The 26477-nt window shown below is 45.1% G+C and overlaps 1 protein-coding gene and 2 long non-coding RNA genes across 7 annotated transcripts in view; 1 reads left to right on the top strand and 2 right to left on the bottom strand.

Annotated features, from left to right (window-relative positions):
* The window catches only part of RAB11FIP4 (RAB11 family interacting protein 4), a 201895-nt gene extending 192666 nt beyond the window's left edge, over positions 1 to 9229 (top strand). For 3 of the 5 annotated variants that reach the window (XM_083598724.1, XM_083598725.1, XM_083598727.1), the window contains 6 exons: positions 1150 to 1287; positions 2465 to 2623; positions 2815 to 2958; positions 5100 to 5195; positions 6922 to 8626; positions 8663 to 9229. In XM_083598724.1, the coding sequence (XP_083454850.1) occupies positions 1150 to 1287; positions 2465 to 2623; positions 2815 to 2958; positions 5100 to 5195; positions 6922 to 7038 (654 nt within the window). In that variant the 3' untranslated portion in view covers positions 7039 to 8626; positions 8663 to 9229. The remainder of the gene's footprint in view (positions 1 to 1149; positions 1288 to 2464; positions 2624 to 2814; positions 2959 to 5099; positions 5196 to 6921; positions 8627 to 8662) is intronic. The other 2 variants (XM_083598726.1, XM_083598728.1) reach the window with 1 other exon arrangement.
* The window catches only part of LOC310755762, a 1619227-nt gene that overhangs the window by 362107 nt on the left and 1230643 nt on the right, over positions 1 to 26477 (bottom strand). The window lies entirely within an intron of this gene.
* LOC310755773 lies at positions 17013 to 21914 on the bottom strand. The gene is made up of 2 exons (XR_014544532.1): positions 21389 to 21914; positions 17013 to 17218 (listed from the first exon to the last, which is right to left on the bottom strand). It is a non-coding gene; the product is annotated as an uncharacterized lncRNA (long non-coding RNA).

Genomic DNA, 26477 nt, shown 5'->3' with positions numbered 1-26477 from the left:
GGCCCTATCGCCTTCTAAATCCGGCCCACGGACATTCCAGGAACCAGCGTGTTTTTACATGAGTAGAATGTGTGCTTTTATTTAAACTGCATCTCTGGGTTATTTGTGGGGCCTGCCTGGTGTTTTTACATGAGTAGAATGTGTGCTTTTATTTAGAATGCATCTCTGGGTTATTTGTGGGGCATAGGAATTTATTTTTTTAAAAAAATATAGTCCGGCCCCCCACAAGGTCTGAGGGACAGCGGACCGGCCCCCTGCTGAAAAAGTTTGCTGGCCCCTGCCTATGTCATCTGTGCCCCTTATTTTGTTTGTTTGAATTTTTAGGCCACCCTATACCTGGAGGTCTCAGGGCGGTTCACAGAAAAGATCACAATATATAAAATCAAAATAAAATCAATAACCCAATAACACCCCCCCCAAAAAAAGAGAGCCACATTTTAAAAGGATGTCAATCAGATCAACCAAAGGCCTGGTTAAAAAGGAACATTTTTGCCTGGTGCCTAAAGGTTATACAATGAAGGCGCCAGGAGAACTTCCCTGGGGAGAGCATTCCACAGGCGGGGAGCCACTGCAGAGAAGGCCCCGTTCTTGCATCGCCACCCTCTGGACTTCTCGAGGAGGAGGCACGTGAAGGAGGGCCTCAGAAGATGAGGTTCCTATGCAGACATCGGCAAACTTGGCCCTCCAGATGTTTTGGGACTACAACTCCCATCATTCCTAGCTAACAGGACCAGTGGTCAGGGATGATGGGAATTGTAGTCTCAAAACATCTGGAGGGCCGAGTTTTCCTGTGCCTGTTCATATGGAACAAGGCGGTCTCTTCAGTTGTAGGAAATTGCCTTTTTTGAATGCTCACTCATGTTAAAAAAAAACACACTTTGCCCTAGAAAAACCAACATTCTAGCATTTTCCACAAGTTTTCTGTACACAAGGAGGGCTTTTTGTTTGATTTAGTGTTTGTTTGTTTGTTTGTTTGTTTGTTTGTTTGTTTGTTTGTTTGTTTACATTGGGGGCATTCAAAACAGTCAAGCCTTCTCCCCTCTGAAATGACACCATTCCAGGAGGCCAAAGACAAAATATTTCTCCTGAATATACAGAGTGACTCATGGGTTGTAGGCAGCTTGTAACTTCTTTCTTCGTTTCCCTCAGGAGAGGCAGCGAATGTCAGACCGATTGGAAGACACCAGTCTGCGGCTCAAGGATGAGATGGATTTGTATAAAAGGATGATGGACAAACTGAGACAGAACAGGATGGAATTTAACAAGGAGAGGGAGGCTACTCAGGAGGTAGGTAACCATTTTTAATGGTGCAGGGCTAATATTGCCCGTGTGTAAGGGTAAATAAAGACTGGAACTTCTTAAATAGAAATTGGTTGGCATCCAATTTCTGTCTCAGGAGACAATGGAAGTGTGTGCCTTTGGGGATGAAGTCAAACTGTTGGAAGGTTACAGCGTCTGCCGAGAGAGATACAGGACAGACATGTTTTGTTGCAGCCTGGGGAGAAGAAGGCGTCCAGTTGTGCTACTGCGTTGCTTCTCTCTACACTCCCCCCAGAGGTCCTTTAAAAATTGCACCGCAGAATTGCTTTGGGAAAGAAGTTACCAGTTGTTGGTTAGCAGCAGTTTTCAAACTGTCATGGTGGTTCAAGATCTTATGAAGGAGCGTCTCCAGCCCCATCGTTCTACCCGGACACTGAGGTCCAGCGCCAAGGGCCTTCTGGCGGTTCCCTCACTGTGAGAATCCAAGTTACAGGGAACCATGCAGTAATGGCACCTGCCCTGTGGAACACCCTCCCACCAGATATCAAAGAGAACAACACCTACCAAACTTTTAGAAGACATCTGAAGGCAGCCCTGTTTAGGGAAGCTTTAAATGTTTGATGTATTACTGTATTTTAATATTTGGTTGGAAGCCGCCCAGAGTGGCTGGGGAAGCCCAGCCAGATGGGCGGGGTATAAATAATAAATTATTATTATTATTATTATTAGGGATTTTACAGTTCATGGATTGGAGCGAATAACGCCACTTGGGCTTCAGAAGGGCAGACTCAAAGGTTTGAGGTCTGGGTCCATTTGGAAGTGGCTCGGTCCAGCATCTTTTTGGCCTTGCAATCCACAGTGAGCCCTAGAACATCCCCACTAATTTATTTGATTGCGATAGTCATTTGCAAGAGACGCAAAGCTTGACTGCCTAGTTGTGGGTGAGCCACCACCTCTCCAAAGGCTCAGTTTGAAACAAGCCCAATTCAGACAAGTGAATTGATTCCAGGCGCATGCATGTGGAAAGGGTTCTATCTCTATAGCAGGAAATCCGGAAATGAGTTGTTTTTTTCTGGGTGTGTTGTTGCTTAGTCCTGTCAGGTACATTTTAAGTTGTCTGTTGGCTGTGTACCGCCAGGTTCTGTTCTGTATGTTGGCTTAACAAATTGTACTCTCTGTGTCCTGTTTCTTCCACCCCATACAGCTTATTGAGGATTTGCGGAAGGAGCTGGAACATTTGCAGTTGTACAAGCTAGAATGTGAGCGGCCTGGTCGAGGGAGAAGCTCTTCCTCCAGCTTGAGCGAATTCAATGCGAAGACGAGAGAGGTGGAAATGGAACACGAAATTAAAAGGCTAAAGCAGGTGAGGTGTCCTTGGAGTTGGAGTGAGGGAGAGTTAGGAGACCCTCCATGACTCTTTCAGGAGGAGCAGGAGAAAGCAACCTTTTCATTGTTGCAATGCGGAAATATCCACAATGGTATGCTGACTGATGCTTTCTTATTCAGCCTGATGCGAAATTTACTTCCTTTCTCCTCTCCTTCCTCTCTTGATAGGAGAATCAGAAGCTTCGTGACCAGAACGATGACCTTAACGGGCAGATTCTTAGTCTTAGTCTTTACGAAGCCAAGAACCTTTTTGCGACACAAACAAAAGCCCAGTCGTTGGCTGCTGAAATTGATTCTGCCTCCAGAGATGAGGTAAAGTGTGAAAAAGTAATAGTTTGCAGCTGATTAAGTGAGTGCGCTGGCAGAGCATGTGTGTGCACATCTACACACACACCACACACACACATCTGTCTAATAATAATAATAATAATAATAATAATAATAATAATAATAGTTTATTTATACTCTGCCCATCTGGCTGGGTTTCCCCAACCACTCTGGGCAGCTCCCAACAGAATATTAAAAACACAATAAAATATCAAACATTCAAAACTTCCCGAAACAGGGCTGCCTTCATATGTCTTCTAAAAGTCAGATACTGTAGTTGTTTATTTCCTTGACATCTGATGGGAGGGTGTTCCACAGGGCGGGTGCCACTACCGAGAAGGCCCTCTGCCTGGTTCCCTGTAACCTCACTTCTCACGGGGAGGGAACCGTCAGAAGGCCCTCGGAGCTGGACCTCAGTGTCCGGGCTGAGCGATATTAGTGGTAAGATTGCAAAATCTTGAGCAGACAAGATACCGATAGAATTTTGAAATCAGTTTTCCAAGCACTGCCCAGATTTCTGTGGGAGGCTTGCTTTGAAACATTGGTTGGAGTAATAATAATAAAACAACAACAACAGGGCCTCCTTATCGAGAGGCTCTCCTTATCGAGAGCCAGTGTGGTGTAGTGGTTAAGAGCGGTAGTCTCGTAATCTGGGGAACTGGGTTCGCTTCCCCGCTCCTCCACATGCAGCTGCTGGGTGACCTTGGGCCAGTCACACTTCTGTGAAGTCTCTCAGCCCCACTCACCTCGCAGAGTGTTTGTTGTGGGGAAGGAAGGGAAAGGAGAATGTTAGCCGCTTTGAGACTCCTGAAGGGGAGTGAAAGGCGGGATATCAAATCAAACTCTTCTTCTTATTATTATCATGAAAGGTGGACAGAATTATTCCAAAGCTGTTCACCTAAATTAATAAGCGAGGGGGGCGGTCCTGTCACCTGACCTTAAAAATGCACACAAGGGCTGGGTATTGGTGGGAAAAGGTAGAGGAGGGAGATCAGTCTTTAAAGCCACAACAAAGCGGTGATCAAAAGTGGGCATTTATATCCAGCTTAGGGTCCAGGCGAATGATCTTCTGCCTGGCTTGATTAGCATTTGATCACTCTTATTCCTTTGGCAGACAGATTGGACCAAAGTGTCCTTTCCCCTCATTTATGCAGTCAGCTGGCTGTTGGAGCAGAGTGTTCTTTCTGTGGTTTTTTTTTTAAGAAATATTTATTAAGATTTCACAAAAACAAACATACAAAAACACATAATAACAAAAGAGAAAAAATAAAAATAAAAAGATAAATAAAACATACAAAAACAACAAGAAAAATTAAAAACAATTGTTTTTCATAACATGAAACTCGTTTGCTTGTTTCTTTGACTTCCTCACACCTCCCTGAGTGTTCTTTCTGTTGGAGAACAGGGGGAGGAAGAGCCTTGCAGCTGCCCCTTCTCTAGCCAACAGACGGGGCAGCCTGCTTAGTCTCCCCTTGGTCATTGCATTCTTCCCGGATGGCTGGGGGAGCAGCCTCCTCGTGGCCCCGAGTGCGGAGTGTGCTGCCTTCAGCTCTGTAGTCAGTGGGCGATGTAGAATCGTTGAGTTGGGTCATCTAGTCCAACCCCCTGCAAAACTGGAATCCTACCTGCAGCCACCCCTGGGTGGACTCGAACCACCAACCTTCTGGTTAACAGCCAGACACACTGACCCATGTGAATACAGAGTTAACAGCAACTTGACACCAGCACTGCACAGCCTTTTGCTAGACTCCTTATGGTCCATTGGTACGGATTAAATTTATAAAGCAAGAATGCACAATCGATGAGTTTTTGATGAGTCAGAGCAAACTATAATTAATAGCAGTAATAGTATTAATACCTGCCCCAGCAGCCCTTGCAAGAATTCCTGGCAACCAGCAGGCATCAATTGGTCTGCTAGGAAATAACCATGATGGACCATGAACTGTCTTCTCCTTTGCTATATAGAGCAACTGTATTAATATTTCTGTACCATGAGGAACCTTTGCTAAACTAAGCTTTGACTTCTAAGAGAAACTGAAATATCTGTAAAGATAAATCCAAAGCTTTTTAAAAAAAACTTTTTCCAGTTGTATTTTATTCAAGTGAGAATATGATTTGACATTTAGGGTGTTATGGTAAAGGAGCTTTTGCAAGGGGACAGGGATCAAAAGCTGAAGATTCGAGAGATTTCTAAGGCTTATGAACTCCCAGAGTCTCTAAAGGTAAAATGCAATAGATGATACAGACATGCTGTAGCTGTAGCAAACAAATAGTGTGCTGAAAATAAGAAAATCAAGATAGAATTTTCTTTCCTGTGTATTGCAGTGTCTTCCAAACTTTATTTATGTGGTGGGACGCGGGTGGCACTGTGGTCTAAACCACTGAGCCTCTTGGGCTTGCCGATCAGAAGGTCGGTGGTTCAAAACCCCACGATGGAGTGAGTTCCCATTGCTCTCTCCCAGCTCCTGCGAACCTAGTAGTTCAAAAGCACACCAGTGCAAGTAGATAAATAGGTACCGCTGCGGTGGGAAGGTAAACGGTGTTTCCGTGCGCTGTGGTTTCTGTCACGGTTTCCCGTTGCACCAGAAACGGTTTAGTCATGCTGGCCACATGACCCGGAAAGCTGTCTGTGGACAAACGCCGGCTCCCTCGGCCTGAAAGCGAGATAAGCACTGTAATCGCATAGTCGCCTTTGATTAGACTTAATATGGTTGTTCTTGTTTGACTGCTGCCTGGGTTAAAGTATCCAAACAGGTAGTTAAATTTGTGTCCTTCTTCATACTATACACATGGTTAAACCGGGTTATCAACTTCCCAAAGATGTAGTGTTCTCTTAGAATGGCAATGGCGCCCACCTGAGGGGTGCCGGAACTGAGTTCCGGAGAGTTCTGGCTGGAAAAAAGCCCTGACACTTTCCCTCGTCCTCCCACCCTTCAAAAAACAACAAAAAGGTTCCGGGTTGAGGAGGGAGAGGGCGCAGCGCCTCACTTGGAAGGGGAAGCACTTCACCCTTTAGGGCTCGGACGCTTTGGGAAAGAGGACAGAGCTGGCTTTTGACTAGCCTGTATTAAGTTTACGTTCATGCCCACCCCCTCGAAACTTGTGCGCCTTTCTGCTACTTTGTGGTCTCCCTTTCTCTGCAAATGCACAGCAAGAAAGAGAGGAACCTGTGGCAGAGCTAGGTAAAGGTTGGTTTGGTTCGGTTCTCATTGGGGGGCAAAATACATGGGGGAAATAAGAGTTGGGTTTGGAAATATGAGCCTCAACTGCCTTTCTAACCACCTGACCTGTTTGATTCACTGATAGGTGGGGGGGTGGAGGGGAGAGACTGGGAAATCTCCACACCATCCCCTCCCCTGCCTGGTCCATTAAAATACCGTATTTTTTGCTCCATAAGACACGCCTGACCATAAGACGCACCTAGTTTTTAGAAGCGGAATGCAAGAAAAAAAAATTATTTAAAGGGAGCGCTGAGCAGAGCCTGTATGCATCCCAGGCTCTGCTCAGCACTCCCTTTCACGAGCCACATGGAGCATGTGTGCGGCGCTTGCGGGCTTTTCCCCAAGGAGGGAAAAGCCCCCAAGAGCCGCACACACGCTCCGCGCAGATCTTTAAAGGGAGCGCAGCTCTTGGGGGATTTTCCAGGAGGTAGGGGAAGGGGCAGAGGGGCTAAGCCAGAAGCTGGAACAGCAAGAGGGAGTGCTGCGCAGCAATCCCTCTCGCTGTTCTGGCTTCTGGGATAGCTGTGCAGCCTGCATTCGCTCCATAAGACGCACACACATTTCCCCTTACTTTTTAGGAGGGAAAAAGTGTGTCTTATAGAGCGAAAAATACGGTAATCTCCATTAAAATAAGCTGGAGGCCAAAGTGTGCCTGATTGCTCAGTAGCTCGGGGTCTTTATGTCATGTCGCAATGGAGGTTTTTGACGTAGTCCTTCCTCGTTTCAGCTCATGGAAGCCCTCAAAGAACAGGAAGAGATCAACTACAGACTGCGCCAATACATGGACAAGATAATCCTCGCCATTTTAGACCACAACCCATCCATCCTGGAAATCAAAAACTGAAGACTTGGAGCAAGGAAGGAGAAGCAAGTAGAGCCTTGCATCTGATGGGGTGCTGTTGGATCCAAATATCACTTTGCTACTGTAAATGAACCTATATATATATATATATACATATATACACACACTATATATATATATATATATATATATATATATATATATACACACACACACACATACACACACACACACACTCTCGTGTGGATGCACAGGACGTGTTTATATGAGGTTTGGTACACCTTGTCTGTGAATCATAATTTGGCTCGGTCCGTTTTTTTCCATGCACTTTCACTACTACTTGGGGGTGGAGAGCGGGAGAAGAGACTGTTACGGGATTGTAACGAAATAACCACGTACGTAACTGGATTTGCACTGTTTTTAGATACTGGACACACACACAAAAATGACACTACCTCTAGATGCAAGGAGAAAAAGACAATGTGAGCATATCTAGTGCCAATCCTCCCTACCCCAAACAATGCGGAGTCCCGTGTCTTATCAGTTTTCACCCCTTCCTCTTGCCGTAAATGAATAGCAGGTCCAGGTTCGATTCACAAGCACTGATCGTTTTCCCTTTTTGCCAGTGTTGTGCTACCTAAGCTACAGGAAGGTCAGTGCTGCCAAAAAGAATGTATGTATGATACAGAAGGGGAAAGAGTATAGAATTTTTATTTTTTAAACACACACACGCATTTGCCTCCTCTCTAGAAAAAAACACTTTAAAAATGCTCAGTGTACATGGTTATGATTCCTCTAGGGCAGCTGATAATATTACGCAGAACCATGTGTCCAAGCATGTAATAGGGCTGGGGTTTTGCCAATGTTGTTTTATTTTTTATTGCATCGAAATTATCATTGGGCTGCATCAAGGGCTGCTACTGGAGATTAGACTGTTTGCTGCACCAGGCAACAAATGCAAGCTGACTTTGCTCACATGAAACTCACTGTGCTCTCATCGCTTTAGCAGCCGCTGTATAAAAATGTGGGCTTGGCCACCCACTGAAGGCTAGTAAGTTTTCCCAGGGTGGGGTGAGGCTGCGTGCTTTGCAAATAGAAATCAACAAACAGGAGATTTTGTTGCTATTGCTGCTTTAGATCTGGGCAAACCTTCCCCTGCTGATTTGTGCCTATTTACAAAGCCATTCAAGGCGCAAATTAATTTAAGGAATGGGGGCGAACCTACAGATGCTTCATTTAACGGGCATCCAAAGCCTTGCAGAAAGACCTGTGACTGCAATGAACCATGTGCTTCATTGAAGAACAAAGTTGTTTTTTTAATTCTCTGAAACGTCAGAAACATCGCTTCTTTATACACATTTATCCAGCTTGATGGCTCTCAAGCTCAGCTTTTTTGTGAGTCACCAGACATGCAGACACTTGTGCTATTGATTCTGGGTGTGATCACTCTGGAAAAATCAGGATTGATCACCTACACCTCCATTGTGTGCTACCTAAAAGCATTCTCAAGTTCATTCTGGCTTTTCCTTTTCTTTTTTTCACTGTTTAATCTGGGGTAGGGAACCTGACGCCCTCCAGTTGTCATTGGATTCCATCTCTCGTCAGCCACAGCCAGCATGGCCAATGGTGAGTGATGATGAAGGGTACAGTGCAGCAACATCTGGAGGTTCTCCACCCCTAATTTAAAACCACGGCTTTGCAACGTGGTCATCCATTTTTTTCCATTCCATATCCAAAATAAACCCGTACAAATTTTACCTTCGGGCAGTGGGGAAAATTGGTAGCGAAATAACACCATGTTCCCAGACCATGGTGGCTATCATTTTTGGCTTGTCCAACTCAAAGATGTCTTGTGACAGCTGCTTCACAGATAACACATTAGCCGCATGGAAGTGGCATGTCTATTGTTGAATTTGATAATCAGGCACACACATGTATTAGAGTGGTGGGGTGAGAACTCAATCACATGGGTTTCCTCCTTTATCATACTCAATAGTGGTTTACATGCAGAAAATACATAGTGTGTAAAAACATCTGCAAGACTTGGGTGATGCTTGTATCTGTTAGCACCTGTTGCGTATTCATTCCCTAACTGATCACAGCCTTCCGTTCCAAGTCGAAAAACAGACTTGGTGGTGGTGTTTTGTTTTTGTTTTGTTTTGTTTTAAAAAGGGAAGTTGGGTGTGTAGACTTCTAGGATCTGTAGCTACCAAAAATAAACTGGAAGACAGAATCTTTTGGGTATTAATCATTTTAAAAACCACTGATCTATATCTAGCAAAAGTGTTTTGCAATAAAACACTCTCAACTCCTCCGCCCCTCACTTTGATTTCTAGATATAAAATGGTTCTGTGGAAATCATGATCAAAATTCTTCTGTGGTCTCGCATTTCATGTCCAAACAAGCATTAGCTTTTTGGGGCAACCATATATTTGGCAACCAATGATATATCTTCCTTTCTTTTGGGAAAGAGATGGGAATACAATTCATAAACAGAATAGGGGGTGAGCTATCTGAGAGTTAGCAGTCTGCATGCGTTCAACATGCCCATGGTGTTTATTTTGCTCATGTGAAATCGTACATCTCTCCCTACACCTTGTGAAGCAGCCTTCTTCCTATATTTGATGTCCTCCCAGATGTTTTGAACTACACCTCTCATCATCCCTGACTGCTGGCTATGCTGGCTGAAGATGATGGGAGCTGGAGGCAAACAACATTTTGGAGGGTTGGGGAAGGCGGCTGAAGAGAAATGCTTGGAAATGTGTTGATTGCGTCTGTAGAAGATTCATGATCCAAATAACGCATTGGGGTAACTGACACACCTCAAAGAATAGGGTGATATTTTGGTGCCTTGGAAAACTCCCTCACCTCTTTCCACTGCCACCAATGATCTTCCCTATAGGTTCATTGCATCTGAGACCTGGGTGTGCCCTAAAGTAATCTCTTTTTTTCTGAAGGATTTTATTACAACTACACCCCAGAGCTGTTTAGTATCAAATCTCCTTGATATCAAGCAACTCTTGCCAAACATCCGGGACAAATTCAGCCAGAGTAGTGATACGAAGTAATCTAGAAAACAAACCAGGTTGTCTCCTTTGAAAATATGCCTCTATATTATTATTCGTCTGGATATATCTAAGACAAAACAGGATGCCCTTCACAAAAGGGCAGAAAGAAGATTCAATGGTTTCCTCTGAAATGGGATGACCAATTAAAATTATTCTATATGAAGCATTCATGTATGCTTCTGTAGCTCCTTCCTTTGGGTTGCCTACAGATTTCTCCCACTTGATGTTGTGATCATATACACCAGCCTTTCTCAACCTGTGGGTCCCCAGATGTTGTTGAACTACAACACCCATCACCCCTAGCTAACAAGGCCAGAGCTCAGGGATGATGGGAGTTGCAGTCCAACAACATCTGGGGACCCACACGTTGAGAGCCGCTGATATACACCAATAGCAAGCTACCTGAGTCCCCATCCTTATGAAGCCAAAACAGCACCATCTAAACACAAGGGGCAGGGGCAGGCTTGAGGGAACCCCAAAGTTTACAGACGTTTACAAAGATCTTTAGGAAGCAAACTCTGAGGAGGAATGTCCAGTGCATCTCAAGTGAGGACTGAGCATGCGCAGAGGGCACTGAATGTTGATTTACGGTCAGGGATGAAAATGGGGAGTTTCTTGGGGAAAGGCATGGCTGACTGGAACCCTGAACAGGACTGCTCCACACAGCAGCTTCCTATTGCATGTCCAACATGTAAGGGATCAGTTGCAGTTGATTGAAGAGATGGGGAGGTGGATGAATGGGATGGGAATCGTGAGAGACCAAGAAGAGTATTAGCAGAATCAAAACAGGAAGCCACCGAAATTATCCATAGCACTGGAAAAAGGAACAGGATGGGCCATGGTAATATTGGTGACAACAGAGCAAGAAACTCTTAAAGTCCAGTGGATATTTATGGTGGTTCCCACCGCAGTGAGAGTAATAATAATGGGATGATAATTATGCCAGCTCTTGTTAATTGCATTGCCGGCTGAACTTCTAACATCATCTCTCCGTTTGGCACGCGTAACTTTTGAAATGCGCTGACGTTTACTTCCGCCGTGCAACTGCTGCCTTTTTAGTTGTGGTCATGGCAGAAAGCAAAAAAAAGATTGCTGAACTTCATCTCTCTCTCCCCTGCCCCCGCTTTGTGGTGTGTATTATGGGGATTTACAAAATCATTAGCATCGACTGCAACCACTGTTAATATCCTTTCGAAGGCACAAAAGTAATTAGCCACCGTGTGTGAACAACAAGAAAAGGGGGTTGTTTTAAGTATCACATAATCTTATGACCATTCACCTTTTTAATACATTGGCATTCAAGGGAAGATAAAAGGAATGGTGGAGTATTGCAGGTGTTCGTTAGTTTGAACGTTACCGAAGCTTTGGCCTTTGCAAGTCATTCATTCTAACAACGCATGCAACATTTCTTCTGAGCGGTTTGATGCTTATTCCCCAACATCGCCAGCAATTGGACTTTGATAGCACAGGGTTGCTGATTTCATTGACATACCTTTTACAGGATGGAGGTAGAGAGAATCTGAACGTTTGATTCCGTACGGGTTTGAGCAATGGGTCATTTATGCTTTGTTTTCAAAGTTGGAAGAACCAGGCATGTTGAGATTTGTGAGACAAGAGAGGGAGAAGTTGGAAAGACACCGAGAGAAAGTGCTGGTTTTGGCCAGGGCAGAAAGCGATAGGTTGGAAACTGCTAGATGAATTCTAGCATCGGGAATGCTGCGTTGCTAGAAGTATGTAAACAAGTTTGGATAAGCATGTGTTGGGGGCAGGCTTGGGTTAGAGCAGGGTCTCCAGCTGTTTTTGGACTACAACTCCCATCAGCCTTAGCTAGCAGGACCAGTGGTCAGGGATGATGGGAGTTGTAGCCCAAAAGCAGCTGGAGACCCAAGTTTGGGAAACCCTGGGTTAGAGGATACGTGATTCCTAACAAGGTGATGGATGATTACCATATTTTTCGCTCTATAAGATGCACCAGACCACAAGACGCACCTAGTTTTTGGAGGAGGAAAACAAGAAAAAAAATATTCTGAATCTCAGAAGCCAGAACAGCAAGAGGGATCGCTGCGCAGTGAAAGCAGCAATCCCTCTTGCTGTTCTGGCTTCTGGGATAGCTGCGCAGCCTGCATTCGCTCCATAAGGCACACACACATTTCCCCTTACTTTTTAGGAGGGAAAAAGTGAGTCTTACAGAGCAAAAAATACGGTACTTATTTGGGATCTCTTATTTGGGATACTTTATATTCGAGGCAATCTTTAAATGAAACTTTGTAAGTGGTGTGCCAATGCTGTTGTGTTTGCTTATAGCTATTGATGTATATGATGTTGCACAGAAATACGTTTGGGTTTTTTTCAAGTGGCTATCTGAATTTCTTAAACTGACCGTCTTTATTATATTCTAGTGCCTTTGCCTTAGTGCAGCCGTTTTGAAAGAGTAGATAGAGCAAGGATGGGGCACCTTGGACCTTCCAGATGTTGATGCATCACCTCTGACCCTCTGACTGCTACAACATCTGGAAGACTACAAGTTCCACATCCTTGGGGTGGCGACACCTGAAAAAAGAAAGAGATAATATTCTTGTTTGTGTGGGAGCTTTCCAAAAAAAAAAAAAGTTTGAGATGTGCTAATGTATGTACAAAACACATGAAAGGCAAATGTTGATAAATGTGGAGTCTAGGAATCAGGAGGAGTAATTGGATAATCTGTTGTAATCTGTTCCAGCCCTTTTACCAAGGGAGAGCAGGGTTGGCTAGTGTGTTTTGTCATCCCCCACCCGCATAGGATGCCTTAGGCCAGGCATGGCCAAACTTGGCCCTCCAACTGTTTTGGGACTACAACTCCCATCATCCCTAGCTAACAGGACCAGTGGTCAGGGATGATGGGAATTGTAGTCCCAAAACAGCTGGAGGGCCAAGTTTGGCCATGCCTGCCTTTGGCTGTAATCTTACATCTACTTAGCTTAGACTGCAGCCTTTCTCAACCTGTGGGTCCCCAGATGTTGTTGAACGACAACTCCCATCACCCCTAGCTAGCAGGGCCAGAGCTCAGGGATGATGGGAGTTGTAGTCCAACAACATCTGGGGACCACAGGTTGAGAACCGCTGGCTTGGAGAAAGCCCCACTGAATTCAGCTGGACTTACTTCTGAGTAGGCATGTATAGGATTGCACTGTTAGGTAGGATTCCAGTTGCTGGGTGAGTGTTAACCCGTCAAGTCCCATTCACTTGGCTGTATGTGTGAATTGGCTCGGATTAAGCCCTTGCATATAACTGCACACGCCCACATCAGCACTGTCACATCAAAGGAACGGATCTGTCCAAGAGCCTCTGTTGTCAGAGACCTTTTAAGGTACATTGCTTCTAATCTCAGAGAGGAGAAGCCATAGTTGCCTAGGTCATTTCTCCAATCATTGGCATGAACCAGCTGATCCAAAATGATGGCAAGGGGTTCTCCCTGCCTGGCTTATCAATGTGTGGTGCAATCCATAAACCAGTTTGCAGTGAAGCTGTCAGTATAATCTACTTACAAACCTAAGTATGCAGTCCAGTTGAAAGCCTTGGGCCATACCATGACCCAGTTGTGGTCCTGCCATTACTAAAAAATGTTAAGGAGGGAGAAGAACCTGCTCCCATGCAAAAAAATTGAATGACTTTCCATCATATTTCCAGAGCCTTCATGGGCTTGTTTGACTGAATGGGCTTTTTTTGTACTGGGACCCCTGTTGTGCCAGTACCACTTGTGCATTTTCCCCCAGTGCCATGCAGAATAGATGAGGTATTGATTTGATAAGCAAAGGACTCTAGCAGTTGTCAACAAAAGGAAGGTGTTGCATGATCTAATGTGTTGAAGGAATTCTGCATTTACTTAACCAATGCAGCTGGCAGAAGCTGTCCTTTTTGGTTTTTTCAGACTCTTAATCTTCATCTCCCCAGCCAACCCCAAGTGCCACTGACTTTCAAGGCCTAAGAGCTTGTAAACTGCAAAAGGAATAGCTTCACCTGTGAGCAGAAAAACGTTGCCACTGGTATGACAACAGTTTGCAACCCAGCCGGAGTCTCTTCCAGGGGTTTAAGACGCATCCATCATATTGGAATTTCCATGGGAGTCCTGTTGTTGACTTGGTATGAATGTTATGGATGTCACAGCGTGGTTAAGGCAACAATTCCAGATGGAAGTTGGAACTCTGGAATACAGGATGTCTAGCAAGTTTTTCCGCGTGCATAATATACAGCTGTTAAGAACCCCAGGAAGCAATATTAATCTCTAGGGCTGCCATACGCCCAAGGGGAATTTCAGAAAGGTGGTGCTGGACCTTGAAAAATTGTGGGGGGGGGGTTGGCATTTTTGTAGAAAATTTGGGGTCTTTCAGGGTGTCCTGGTTTTTACTTTTGGAAATACGAAACCCTATTTATCTCAGACAAGAGATATTCATGTAATGCATTTGTGTGGCCAAACAAGCTCATTGATATTCTTGTCTAGTGGGAAAAATTGAGCTAATACTAAAGCATTTCCTAATGCATTTTGAATGTGTGTGCGTGCATATAAACTACAAATGTCAAAATGTGAATTTTAAGTATGAATGTTGAATTCTAAAATTCAAAATGCGAATTTTAGTTTTCAAATATTAATGGGGAAACTTGACAGCCGGAAGCCAACCTTGCACCAGAGTTTTGGGACCTGGGCAGCAAAAGTCAAATTGTAGTAATAAGTATTGAAGTCCAAAATCCATACTTTAGCAGTAGGTCTTTATTAGGTCCAGCCGTAATTTTGTAAAAGAGTAGCAAGCTTTTGAGTTCTTCAGAACTCCTCCATCAGGTAAGTGTTCTGGAGAACTTGAAAGTTTGGCGATAATTTGTGCACCATTTTGTTTGGTCCTGATAAAGGTTTACTGCCTGATGACAGATTTGTGAGTTTTCAATTATGGGCCAGCAGAGCTCCCCCTTTTTGCTTTGGAAGAATTTTAAGGCATATCATTCGCTTGAAAATTGCTGCCCTTCCAGACCAACCGATGTTGGCGAATCCATCAGATTCTGTCACTGTGCAAACTTCTGGTTCTTGTGAAGATGTGAGCGGTGCGGCACGACTTATGCACTGTGGAGAAGGACCACAGCCAAGCACTTACACAAAGGCCAAGCTGAAAAGGGAGAATGGGAGGGATTCTGCAACGCCTCCATTCAACCGACTGGACTCATAACCACGCCTCTCATCTGTGTAAATCCCTTGGCTTTTATCACTGCTCACTCTTCCTTGTAAAATTAACATTCTGCCCATCCGAAGCTAGCAAGGCAGGGAAAATAGCTTCGACCTGCGCCGACATGCTAGTATGCTACAAGGCAGTACCTACGTTGCACTTCCAGTATGTTTCAGTACGGATAATATACTGAGAATTACTGTAAACTTTTTATTGTGGGAGCCATTAGTTTTGCTTTGTTGCACAGATTGTACTTACGAGTTAAGGGTTGGGGTTTAAAAAGAAAAATTGTTTTGCATGACTATAGTTTTTAGTATTTGTGCCTTTAACTTGCCTGTCATGACTGTGTACAGATACCTTTCCCGTCCCCCTTTGATCATCTGTTTGCAACGACTTTTACATATTTTGATGGTCTTTTGTTTGTTTCTGCTCATTCTTATTCCTCCTGGCACCTGCCCCCCCCCCCCACAAATCTATTGTAAATGTGTATATATAAAATAGAACTGGATTTGTATTTCACGTGCCTCAATAGGATGTAAAAAAAAAAAAGAAACGATTCATTTTGTACAGATTTTTCTTTAGCACTAATTCTTGTCCTGAGTATTTAGCAACTTAAAAATAACTAGTTGACCTGTCTTATTTCTGAATCGTTGTGTTGAATGGAAGGAGTAATTCTCTCTTGTCTTTTTGAAAAAGCAGTGTGTGCGTGCCACACAAACACAAACACACACACGTTGTAATCCTTCCTGGTTTGCTGTTATTTATAATGAGTTACATCTATTTTGTCCATTCTTAGAGTCTGGAACAAATTAAATTGATGGCTTATGCAAACACGCTGTTCATTTGCTTTTAAGAAGGGGTTAGCATCTTCCTCCTTTCAAATGAACTGGAGTGGACACTTCTGCAGAGATGCTTCCTATTCCATGCCGCTTATTCTCAGCCTTATCTTGTTCCACACCCCTGACCTGCAATATGGGGTTGACAACACTCACCTAGCTTGAAAGAATTGCTAAAAAAAATAATATGTGAAGTGCTCCCGAGAGCTTGATGTGTGCTTGTAGCCTGTCAGCTTCGCCTTTGAGCCAGTGCCAATGACTGGGGTCAACCTCTTCAGCCCCGACTGGGCCAGACGAGCTGGAAAAGCACTCCCAGAGACCTTCCACTGCGGGGAGCAGGTCTAAGTGCTGTGGACTCACAAACTTAGAGCTGTGAGCACCAAACTCAGTTCCAAAAGTCAGCGGAGCACAGCAGAGCATGAACCACACAAACGACAGCTCTGAAGTATAACTTCTTTTATTCTTTACAGCTACTGCATAAACTAACTAAAGACTAATTGGAGACGATGGACTGCATGAGTGTTACAGCTGCTTGAGCAGTCACCTTATCTATATACAGATAACACTCAGACTCCCACAGGCTGGAGCGGAAGAAGCGATGAGCAAAGTCCGCTCCCTCCTTTCTGAAACATTGCCAGCAGATTCTTGCAATGGGAGGGGGGAAACATCCTCATAGCCCATAGCCTAATATTATGTGGCCCGTAGCACGCTGCAGATCCACCTCTCCAAGAATCTCTTCCCCCTCTGTGTTTGCATGTGTGAAAAGAGTTGGGGAGCGAAGGAGATGGGGTAGTGCAGAAGGAAGGCGATGGGATGGCACAGGTAATATGGGGCAGGGAAAGGGGGCGGCACACTGTGTGTGTGTGTGTGTGTGTGTGTGTGTGTGTGTGTGTGTGTGTGAAATATACTCGGAGTCGAGAGTGGATTTCATGCTCTTTATTCAGCTCATAGTGGGAGGAGGAATGAAAGTTCCCCCAAAGTATCTGCTTTATATACATTATTTACACAATGGGCTGCATGTGATTGGCTAATTCTGGAATTCTCCTGTAGGCCAATCGGGTTGTGGATTCACTTCCATCTGGAGCTGGATTGGGTGGCTCCTGCAGACCCATCAAACTGCTGCATTGTTCTAGGACCAATCAGACTGCTGCATTTTGGATCCTATTCAACTCAGTACATAACAGTGAGAGAGAGAGAGAGAGAGAGAGAGAGAGAGAGAGAGAGGTGGAGCAGCAGAAAGAAAGAGGGATGGTGCCGAAGTAGAGAGAGAAAATTACTGCTGCAACCTCCAATCACTTTGTCTCTAGCTGTCCCTGCTACTGGCATGTGGCCCAGGCAGATTATCCCCAAGGAAATGCACCCTTGACAGAAGAATATGACTCCATCAGCATTAATGGCTGCATTAATTCCATCCACACTTATTGGAACATAAGAAGTTGCCTTATACCCGCTCAGATTACCTATCCAAGCCCATCATTTGCTACTCTGTGGCTGTGGCTTTCCAGAGTCTCAGGCAGAAAGAGGTACACTGGTACCTCGCAAGACGAATGCCTCGTAAGACGAAAAACTCGCAAGACGAAAGAGTTTTTCGTTTTTTGAGTTGCTTCGCAAGACGAATTTCCCTATGGGCTTGCTTCGCAAGACGAAAACGTATTGTGAATTTGTTTCCTTTTTCTTAAAACCGTTAATACCCAGGGAATCCGTGCTTCGCAAGACGAAAAATTCGCAAGACGAAAAAACTCGCAGAACGAATTAATTTCGTCTTGCGAGGTACCACTGTATTCCCATACCTGAACTTTTTATCTGCAGAGGACAGGAATGAATGAGAGCCCTTCGTTATGTTAAGCAGAGACTCTGCTCTTGCACTAAAGGCCAGCCCTCTGTTTCCCAAACTTGGGTCTCCAGCTGTTTGGGGACTACAACTCCCATCATCTCCAGCTACCAGGACCAGTGGTCAGGGATGCCCAGTTCGCCCAGTTGCAAAGGGATAATATCAACAATATGGAAAACGCTACTTCAAGACTCTAAAAAATCCCTCCCCGCAAAATCCCTCACCCCAGTTTGCCCAGTTTGGTATTGGGGACACCTGACTTGCCAGTACTGTAAAAGTAAAGGGACCCCTGACCATTAGGTCCAGTCGCAGACTACTCTGGGGTTGCGGCGCTCATCTCGCTTTACTAGCCGAGGAAGCCAGCGTACAGCTTTCGGGTCATGTGGCCAGCATGACTAAGCCACTTCTGGCGAACCAGAGCAGCGCATGGAAACGCCATTTACCTTCCCGCCGGAGTGGTATCTATTATCTACTTGCACCTTGATGTGCTATCGAACTGCTAGGTGGGCAGGAGCAGGGACTGAGCAATGGGAGCTCACCCTGTCACAGGGATTCGAACCGCCGACCTGATCGGCAAGCTCTGTGGTTTAACCCACAGCACCACCCACGTCCAACCAGTACTGTAGTACAAGTGAAAAGGATCTAGGGGTCTTAGTAAACCACAAGCTTAATATGAGTCGACAGTGTGAAGCAGCAACCAAAAAGGCTTATTTGTTCTATCTGGTGGCAAACACCACTGGCGTAGACGGTGTGTCAAGTCCAAATTCCAGCAGTCAGGAAACACAGACCAGAGTCAAACCCAAACCACAGTCCTGCAGAGATCCTAGAACAGGCTTCCTCAAACTCGGCCCTCCAGATGTTTTTGGCCTACAACTCCCATGATCCTTAGCTAGCAGGACCAGTGGTCAGGGATGATGGGAGTTGTAGTCTCAAAACATCTGGAGGGCCGAGGTTGAGGAAGCCTGTCCTAGAACATCCAAGCCAAGGTACATCAACATGGACCTTGCAGGTGAGCAGAAACAGCACCTCAGTTCTGCTTCCCTTTTAAGCCTTACATGTTGATTGTAGCCTCTGGGCTTGATGAGGCAGGTGACCCTCACCTGTCCTGAGCCTACTCCAGCTGAAGAATGACACACCTCCTCCCCAAGCTAGCAAGCCCAACCGTTGGCTGTGGGCCCTTGCCTGCCTTAGCCTCCTAGAGTGTACCTCCTGCTGCTCCCTGTGCCTCACAGCCCACCTTGTTCTGGCCTGAGACCAGCAGCTGCGAGTCTTGCTGGATCTGCCCCCTGTCTGGGTTATGGTGGGCTGTCTTCCCAGCTTACCCATGGTGTGCACAGGAAATTGAGTTCATGAGATAATGAAATTCCAAGAGATCTCTCAAGAGAGAAAAACACAAGGTTTGATGGAGATCTTTTCCAGCAACCTACTTCTCAAAGAACATCACCTCACCTCTGCAGGTCCCGTACAGCTAAGACAGCAAACGTTGCTGAGGAGGTAAGAGTTCCTGTGCTCTCATTATAGTTAGTAAAACACATGTGGGGAGGGGTGAGCTAAAATAGGAGACGCATTTTGTGGAAAACTTTGCCTCCTGGAAAATGTGTACCTGCACCACATTCTAGCCAAAAATGTCTTCCCCCTCACCTTACAGAATGAGGGTGGCGAGTATCGCCCTCATTCTGATTTGATTTATTTGCATCTAACAAAGTTCTGTAGCTCGGAGTAGCTATACCATTAAGACTATTCAGACTGAGAGCCAATGCTTTCTGTCCTCACTTTGATTTGGCTTTGTAGCCAAATTTGTTTGGTTTGGTGACAAGCAGCTGTATGAAAAGCTCTTGATCAAAAGCTGTAAGGTTCCTGATTTTGAAGAAGCCTACAGCTGTGTGCTTGTAGGTTTTCTCTTTAGACCTTCCGCCGAATGTAGTTGAGAGGCTGAGTCAGCAGGCTCACTGTCATTGGGCATGGTGCCAGAGGGTGTCTCCCCATTCCCTCCTCCACACTTTATCCCTACACCCTGTGAAAAGAGTGGGTGTGGTTTCAGAAAGGGAAGAAGAAACCACAAACAGGCTGAAAACACTGCATGATATAGGTAAGCAACGCAGATTTTACCGTAATTAAAACTCTGTCCATTTTTTTCTCCAATAATTTTAGTGGGTTTCCGCTTTGCATTGCTATTCAGCTGTGCTCAGTGACTATCAAGGTCTACTAGCCACAATGGCTATATTTTACAAACAGTGTATGTTTATTTTGCAGTGGTACCCTGGTTCTCAAACTTAATCCGTTCCGGCAGTCCGTTCCAAAACCAAAGCGTTCAAAAACCAAGGCGTGCTTTCCATAGAAAGTCATGCAAAATGGATTAATCTGCTCCAGACTTTTAAAAACAACCCCTAAAACAGCCATTTAACATGAATTTTACTATCTAACGAGACCACTGATCCATAAAATGGAAGCAATAAACAACGTACTGCAGTCACACAATCAGCAGCTGAACTGGGTTCCACACAGTCACAAAAACAAAACGAAAAGAGCTGCAAAAACAGACCGACCTCAGCGTAACACTATAACGGAAGTGTGTCACTCAAATTAGAAGCATAACACTCAAAATGGAGCACATTCAGCTTCCGAAAAAAAGTTCGCAAAACGGAACACTTACTTCCGGGTTTGCAGTGTTTGGGTTCCAAGTTGTTTGAGTACCAAGGCGTTTGAGAACCAAGGTACCACTGTACTTTAAAGCATGTCTAAATTGTTTAATGTTTTAAAAGCCTCTTAAGTGGTGCACACTATATGCTATTTCCAAACAACATCCAGCAAAAGAAAAACACCACTTAAAACTAACCAAACAGCAGTATATAAACATATAAAGGTGAAGATTTGACGCTTTCTCCCTCACAAAACAGTTTTTGATTTGGGCTTCCACTGAAATGAGGCTGCATTTTAAGTAGTATTTTAATCTTGTTTTTAAGTTTTATTTTAATCAATTGTTTTTATACCCGGTGTTAGCCGGCCCTGAGCCAGGTCTTGGCCAGGGAGGGTGGGGTATAAATAATAAAAAATAAATATTTACAATAAAATAAAATAAATAAATAATATAAACAGAAGTAAAACAAAGATTTGAGGGAGTCTTGCACACGCACAAAATTGTGGTATTGGAGGAGACATGGAGGAAAACCAAAGGCTGGGAATAACAATAACTTGGGTCCTGCTTGTAAGCTTCTTGCAGGCATCTGGTTTGCCACTGTGAGAACAGGAACGTGGATCAGATGGGCCTGGGGCCTGATCCTGCAGGGCTCTGTTGGATGTTTCAAAGTGGGAAGCTGCTGCGCCAGCGAGTGACTTTTCGCAAGATAATAAATTTGGATTGTACGCTTCCCCGCTAAAGTGCCACTGAAAGTAGCAGGGCTCCGACAACAGCATAAAAAACATTAAGCTATATAGTTAAAAGACAAGCCGATAGTAATAGCAACACGCCTTAACAATATATATCCTTATCAGGCAAGCAGAATCGATTGCTGTGCTGCTGTTGCCGGTTTTTCATTTTTGCAGAGATTAGGGTAACTACCAACACCCAACAGGTCAGCCTGTGTGAATGTTTTCCTCCCTCTTAAAGTAACCTGCCCTTCTGGAGTGTGATTAGATTTGTGTTTAAAATGCTAAAGGTCACTAAGAGGAAATAAAGTCAATAGTGAAATGCGTCTGAGTGTCACCTGCCCGGACAGACTTCTTATTTTAATTGGCAATATTAGCATTTAAAACATTTCCTCAAATGAGCTGAAAAATGCTGGGCCAATCCCATTTCTCCTCAATATATTTTGGCTACCCATGCAGGAGCGCACCTCTTTATATTTCACGTTAATCCATACGCTTCAAGATTTTTCCGATGAAAACAGGACATCCTCTTCCATAATAATTATTATTATTTGACTGAGTTGCCTCAGCCACTCTGGGTGGCTTCCAACATACTTTTTTTTTTTTAATAAAACATTGAACATTAAAAACTACCCTATCCAGGGCTGCCTTAAGATGTCTTCTAAAGGTTTCTGTTTTCAGACGGGGGTCACATAACTCCATACCCTCCAACATTTGGCCAATGGAAATAAGGACGTTCTAAGGACGTGGGTGGCGCTGTGGGATAAACCACAGAGCCTAGGACTTGCCGATCAGAATGTCGGCGGTTCGAATCCCCGCCATAGAGTGAGCTCCCATTGCTCGGTCCCAGCTCCTGCCAACCTAGCAGTTCCAAAGCATGTCAAAGTGCAAGTAGATAAATAGGTACCGCTCCAGCAGGAAGGTAAACAGCGTTTCCGTGTGCTGCTCTGGTTCACCAGAAGTGGCTTAGTCATGCTGGCCACATGACCCGGAAGCTGTACGCCAGCTCCCTTGGCCAATAAAGCGAGACTGAGTGCCGCAACCCCAGAGTCAGTCACGACTGGACCTAATGGTCAGGGGCAGTGGCGTAGCATGGGTTGTCAGCACCCGGGGCAAGGCAAGTAATTTGCGCCCCCTAACCCGTGGATTTGCGCCCCCTAACCCGTGGATTTGCCCTAACCCCAGATGTTGCGCCCGGTGCGGCCGGCCCCCCCTGCACCCCCCACGCTACGCCACTGGTCAGGGGTGCCTTTACCTTTACCTTAAGGAAAAACAGGACAGTCTGGGATCAAATAGGAAACCAGAATGGCTTATGTAAATGCAGGACTGTCCCTGGAAAATAGGGACGCTTGGAGGGTCTGTTAACTGCACATTGCTTTGAGATTACAGCTAGCTTCACACTGAATTCTTCGGGATGCCAAACAGGCAAGTTCACATATATATTAATAGGGTTTCATAGCTACACAAGTTATTAACTGATGGGATTTGCCTGTTCCCAAAGTCCTGTTACGAATAGGCCCTTTGCCCTGCCTTATGCCCAACACACACACAGGCTCTTATGTGTAAGAAATATTTATCCAAGCAGGTAACAGTCTAGGCTTGGCAGCAAGCTCAGAGTTCGAAAGTCATGGTCCTGGAGTTCAGGCAAGGCACTCTGAACCGGATGGAAGCTGCAAGGATGTCCCAAAAATTGCCCCTTTTCACCTGCCACTTTTTTTTAATAAAAAAAAAATGTTTTTACTGAAGATTTTCTTGGGTTACCAAAGTACATACAGCATCTCTGCTTTCAGTTCAGGGAGTTCCTTCTACAGATCATTCATATTCGATGTGAGACACCATTATAGACAGTATAAAATTGGGGGAGAAAAGAGGTGGGAGGAATGAGGTAGTAAATTTGCATTATTCTACATAGTGTATGTGTAAAGTTTTTGTGTCAGCGTCACATGGGTAGGTTCTGTTTCTATTCATTTATTAGTTTTTGTTGGCAGTGAGAGAGATTTGGGGGACAGGGAACGGATGGTTGCTTATAGTTGACCTGCCCCACTTTTGGGGGGGGGGTTGTAAACAAAATCTGCCCTTTCCCCCTTATGGGGTATCCAAGAGCCCGTATAGAGTCCTTACGTGGATTCCCTATTGGTAGGAGAAAATAAGGGACGCGGGTGGCGCTGTGGGTTAAACCACAGAGCCTAGGACTTGCCGATCAGAAGGTCAGCGGTTCAAATCCCTGGGACGGGGTGAGCGCCCGTTGCTCGGTCCCAGCTCCTGCCAACTTATCAGTTCAAAAGCATGTCAAAGTGCAAGTAGATAAATAGGTACCACTCCAGCGGGAAGGTAAACGGCGTTTCCGTGCGCTGCTCTGGTTCGCCAGAAGCAGCTTCGTCATGTTGGCCACATGACCCGGAAGCTGTACGCCGGCTCCCTCAGCCAATAAAGTGAGATGAGCGCCGCAACCCCAGAGTTGTGCGTGACTGGACCTAATGGTCAGGGGTCCCTTTACCTTTACCTAGGAGAAAATAACAGAGGCCAACCAGAGAATATTGAGAAGCAAAGCAGCTAGTAAGCCTGATCTTTATTGATCTGTCACAACTATATATCTGCCCCATTGTAAAGATGAGAAAGCAAGTGAAAGGGATTCCTTTCTGAGTTTTGAAGATCGTGATTCATGGATGACTTCTTCAGAACAATCCTCCGCAAAGTATCACTGTGATTCTGGGGATCACGAAATCAATGAGTACAGTACCACAGCACATCCCCCAAAACTTTTCTTTCTCGCCAAATGGCAAGTTTCAATCCTAACAGCGTGACATTTTAGAAGTTAACATCTCTGTGTGTGTTTTTTAATATCATGTTAACAAGTGAGGACAGTAGATGGTGCTCTAAGATCTTTGTTCAATTCTTTAACAGTGACCAGAAAAGAGAGGGAGCTAGCCAGGAACCTAGAATGCTAAAAACTGCCTTTTTAATGAGCGTCACAAGCAACCATGCTGTGTAACTGGCATATAATGGATAGTTCTTTGCATCTGCCAAGTGCATTATTATTTATTATATGTTTACATGCCCCTTCAACTTGAGTTCCCAGGAAAAGACTCGGATGAGTTGGTTACCACAGCTGTTCATTGCCTGCCTCAGCTCATCCTAGCAAGCCAGTGATATCAGGACAGTATTTTAGGGAACAGAAGCCCAGGGCCCCCCACTCAGCAGGAGGGGGGGAAATCACCCTAAGCATTGCAGCAGAGCTGGCTTACAGCATTTTGAAGTAGGTGAAGTAACAAACATTACCATCTAAGCAAAGGCCTCCCTGGGAGATCATTTGAAATATGTGAAGTGGTGGCAGTGGCGTCCAGAGAACCACTGATTCAACTAAGTTTTGGCCTGTGCAGACCTGTTGAAATTAATGGACCTAACTTATAGGCCTGAGCGATGTAGCGATACCTCGTCCAGGAACGGTAAACAAAAACATCTTGGAGATCCCGGGCCACAGAGAGGTTAGGCTAGCCTCAACCAGAGCCAGGGCTTTTTCGGCTGTGGCCCCGATCTGGAGGAACGCTCTGTCACAAGAAACTAGGGCCCTGCGGGACTTGACATCTTTCCGCAGGGCCTGCAAAGACAGAGCTGTTCCACCAGGCCTTTGGCCAAGGCACAGTCTGACCTTCTCCTCTGGTAATCCGCCCCCCCCCCCGCCGTTACTGGGTATCCAGGCCTTCTCTCAGCCTCCGAAGTGCCCTCTGTTTATCTCCTTCATATGAAGAGCAGTCAGACTATTATGGTCTTTAGCCCTGTTGCAACACAGGGCAGGTAAGCAGAATGATGCTGGCACGCCCTGAAATTTGCATTCTGCTCTGCCGCCAGAGTTTAAAATGGGTCTCTGAGCCAATTGGGGTTGTGCGGGTGGAGTTCTGGACCAGGGCCTGGGAGACCACAGTTCAGATCCATTCTCAACCATGAAGCGCAGAGGGTGGTTTGGGGCAAATCAGTCTCCTTCTGCCTAAGCCAACCTCACAGGGTTGTTGCGAGGATGGAAAAGGAAGGGAGGAAACAAGACACACGTGTACCTAGAACTCCTGGGAAGAAAAATGGGGTATCATTGTAACAGTAAAACCATGAGTGATGGGGTTGGGGAGAGAATATTGTTTTCAACTGTGCATTCGATAAAAAACATCCTGCAATTCCAGCTCTAGAAAGAAAACAGAGTGTTTCTGCAGGTGCTCAGAGGCACTGTATCCCAAGTTGCTATTTCTTTAAGAACAAGCTGATTCTCCTCGCAACTGTCCCATTTGTGGGGAGTCCATTTGCAGAGCCGCACGCCTGTCCCATTTCAGAAGACATCTGAAAGCAGCCCTGTTCAGGGAAGTTTTTAATGTGTGACATTTTTGTGTATTTTTTTGTCTTTGTTGGAAGCCGCCCAGAGTGGCTGGGGAAACCCAGCCAGATGGGCAGGGTACAAATAAATTATTAGTATTAGTATTATTATTCACCCCCAAAATAATGCGTTCCCTCTAGCGGAAAGGCCACTCTGCAGATGCTCAGAGGCACTCAGCCTGAGCTGGCAAAATGTATTAAAACTAATAATCTAGTAATCCTTAAACCATAGCTGTCAACTTTCCCCTTTTCTTGCGAGGAATCCCATTTGAAATAAGGGAATTTCCCTTAAAACAAGGGAAACGTTGACAGCTATACCTTAAACAAAATCCCAATTAAAGCAATATTATCCCAAAAAAACCTCACTCTGGGAGCACGTTTAAAAAATTCAAAGGAGGCCCCCAAGTTTCTCAGTTTAAAGAACAAAAGCTCCTGTTGACTATTGCAAGGAGAGGCCATCTTTAACCTTCTATTTTTGCGTTAGTTTGGGAAGCGGAGTCTGCCTTTGCCTAGCCCAGCAGCAGCGCTACAGCCCAGCCAAAATGGCTTCTGGAGCGAACGAGGAATCGGAGCACAGGCACCCTTAATCCGGCGTCTGAGCCGATTTCGCCACTCGCTTGTTTTCAAGGCATCAGACGCTTCGGGAACCGTGGACACCCTCTTTTCGTCTCCCGTTTGAACAGAGCCTTTCATCGCAACGGGAGGCAAAAACAGAGCAGCGGTGCTGGGGTTTTAAAAATGGCTGATTTCCATTCCTTCCCCGCGGGGTCCATCCTGAAACTTTGATGTTGCCTGGATTCGAAATTCCGAGCGCACAAAAAATAAAAAATAG

This window comes from Podarcis filfolensis (genome assembly GCF_964270895.1).
Source record: "Podarcis filfolensis genome assembly, chromosome: 2".
In the NCBI taxonomy this organism is placed as follows: Eukaryota; Metazoa; Chordata; class Lepidosauria; order Squamata; family Lacertidae; genus Podarcis; species Podarcis filfolensis.
The sequence above is the reverse complement of the archived record's forward strand: the minus strand, read 5'-3'. Positions and strand labels throughout refer to the sequence as shown.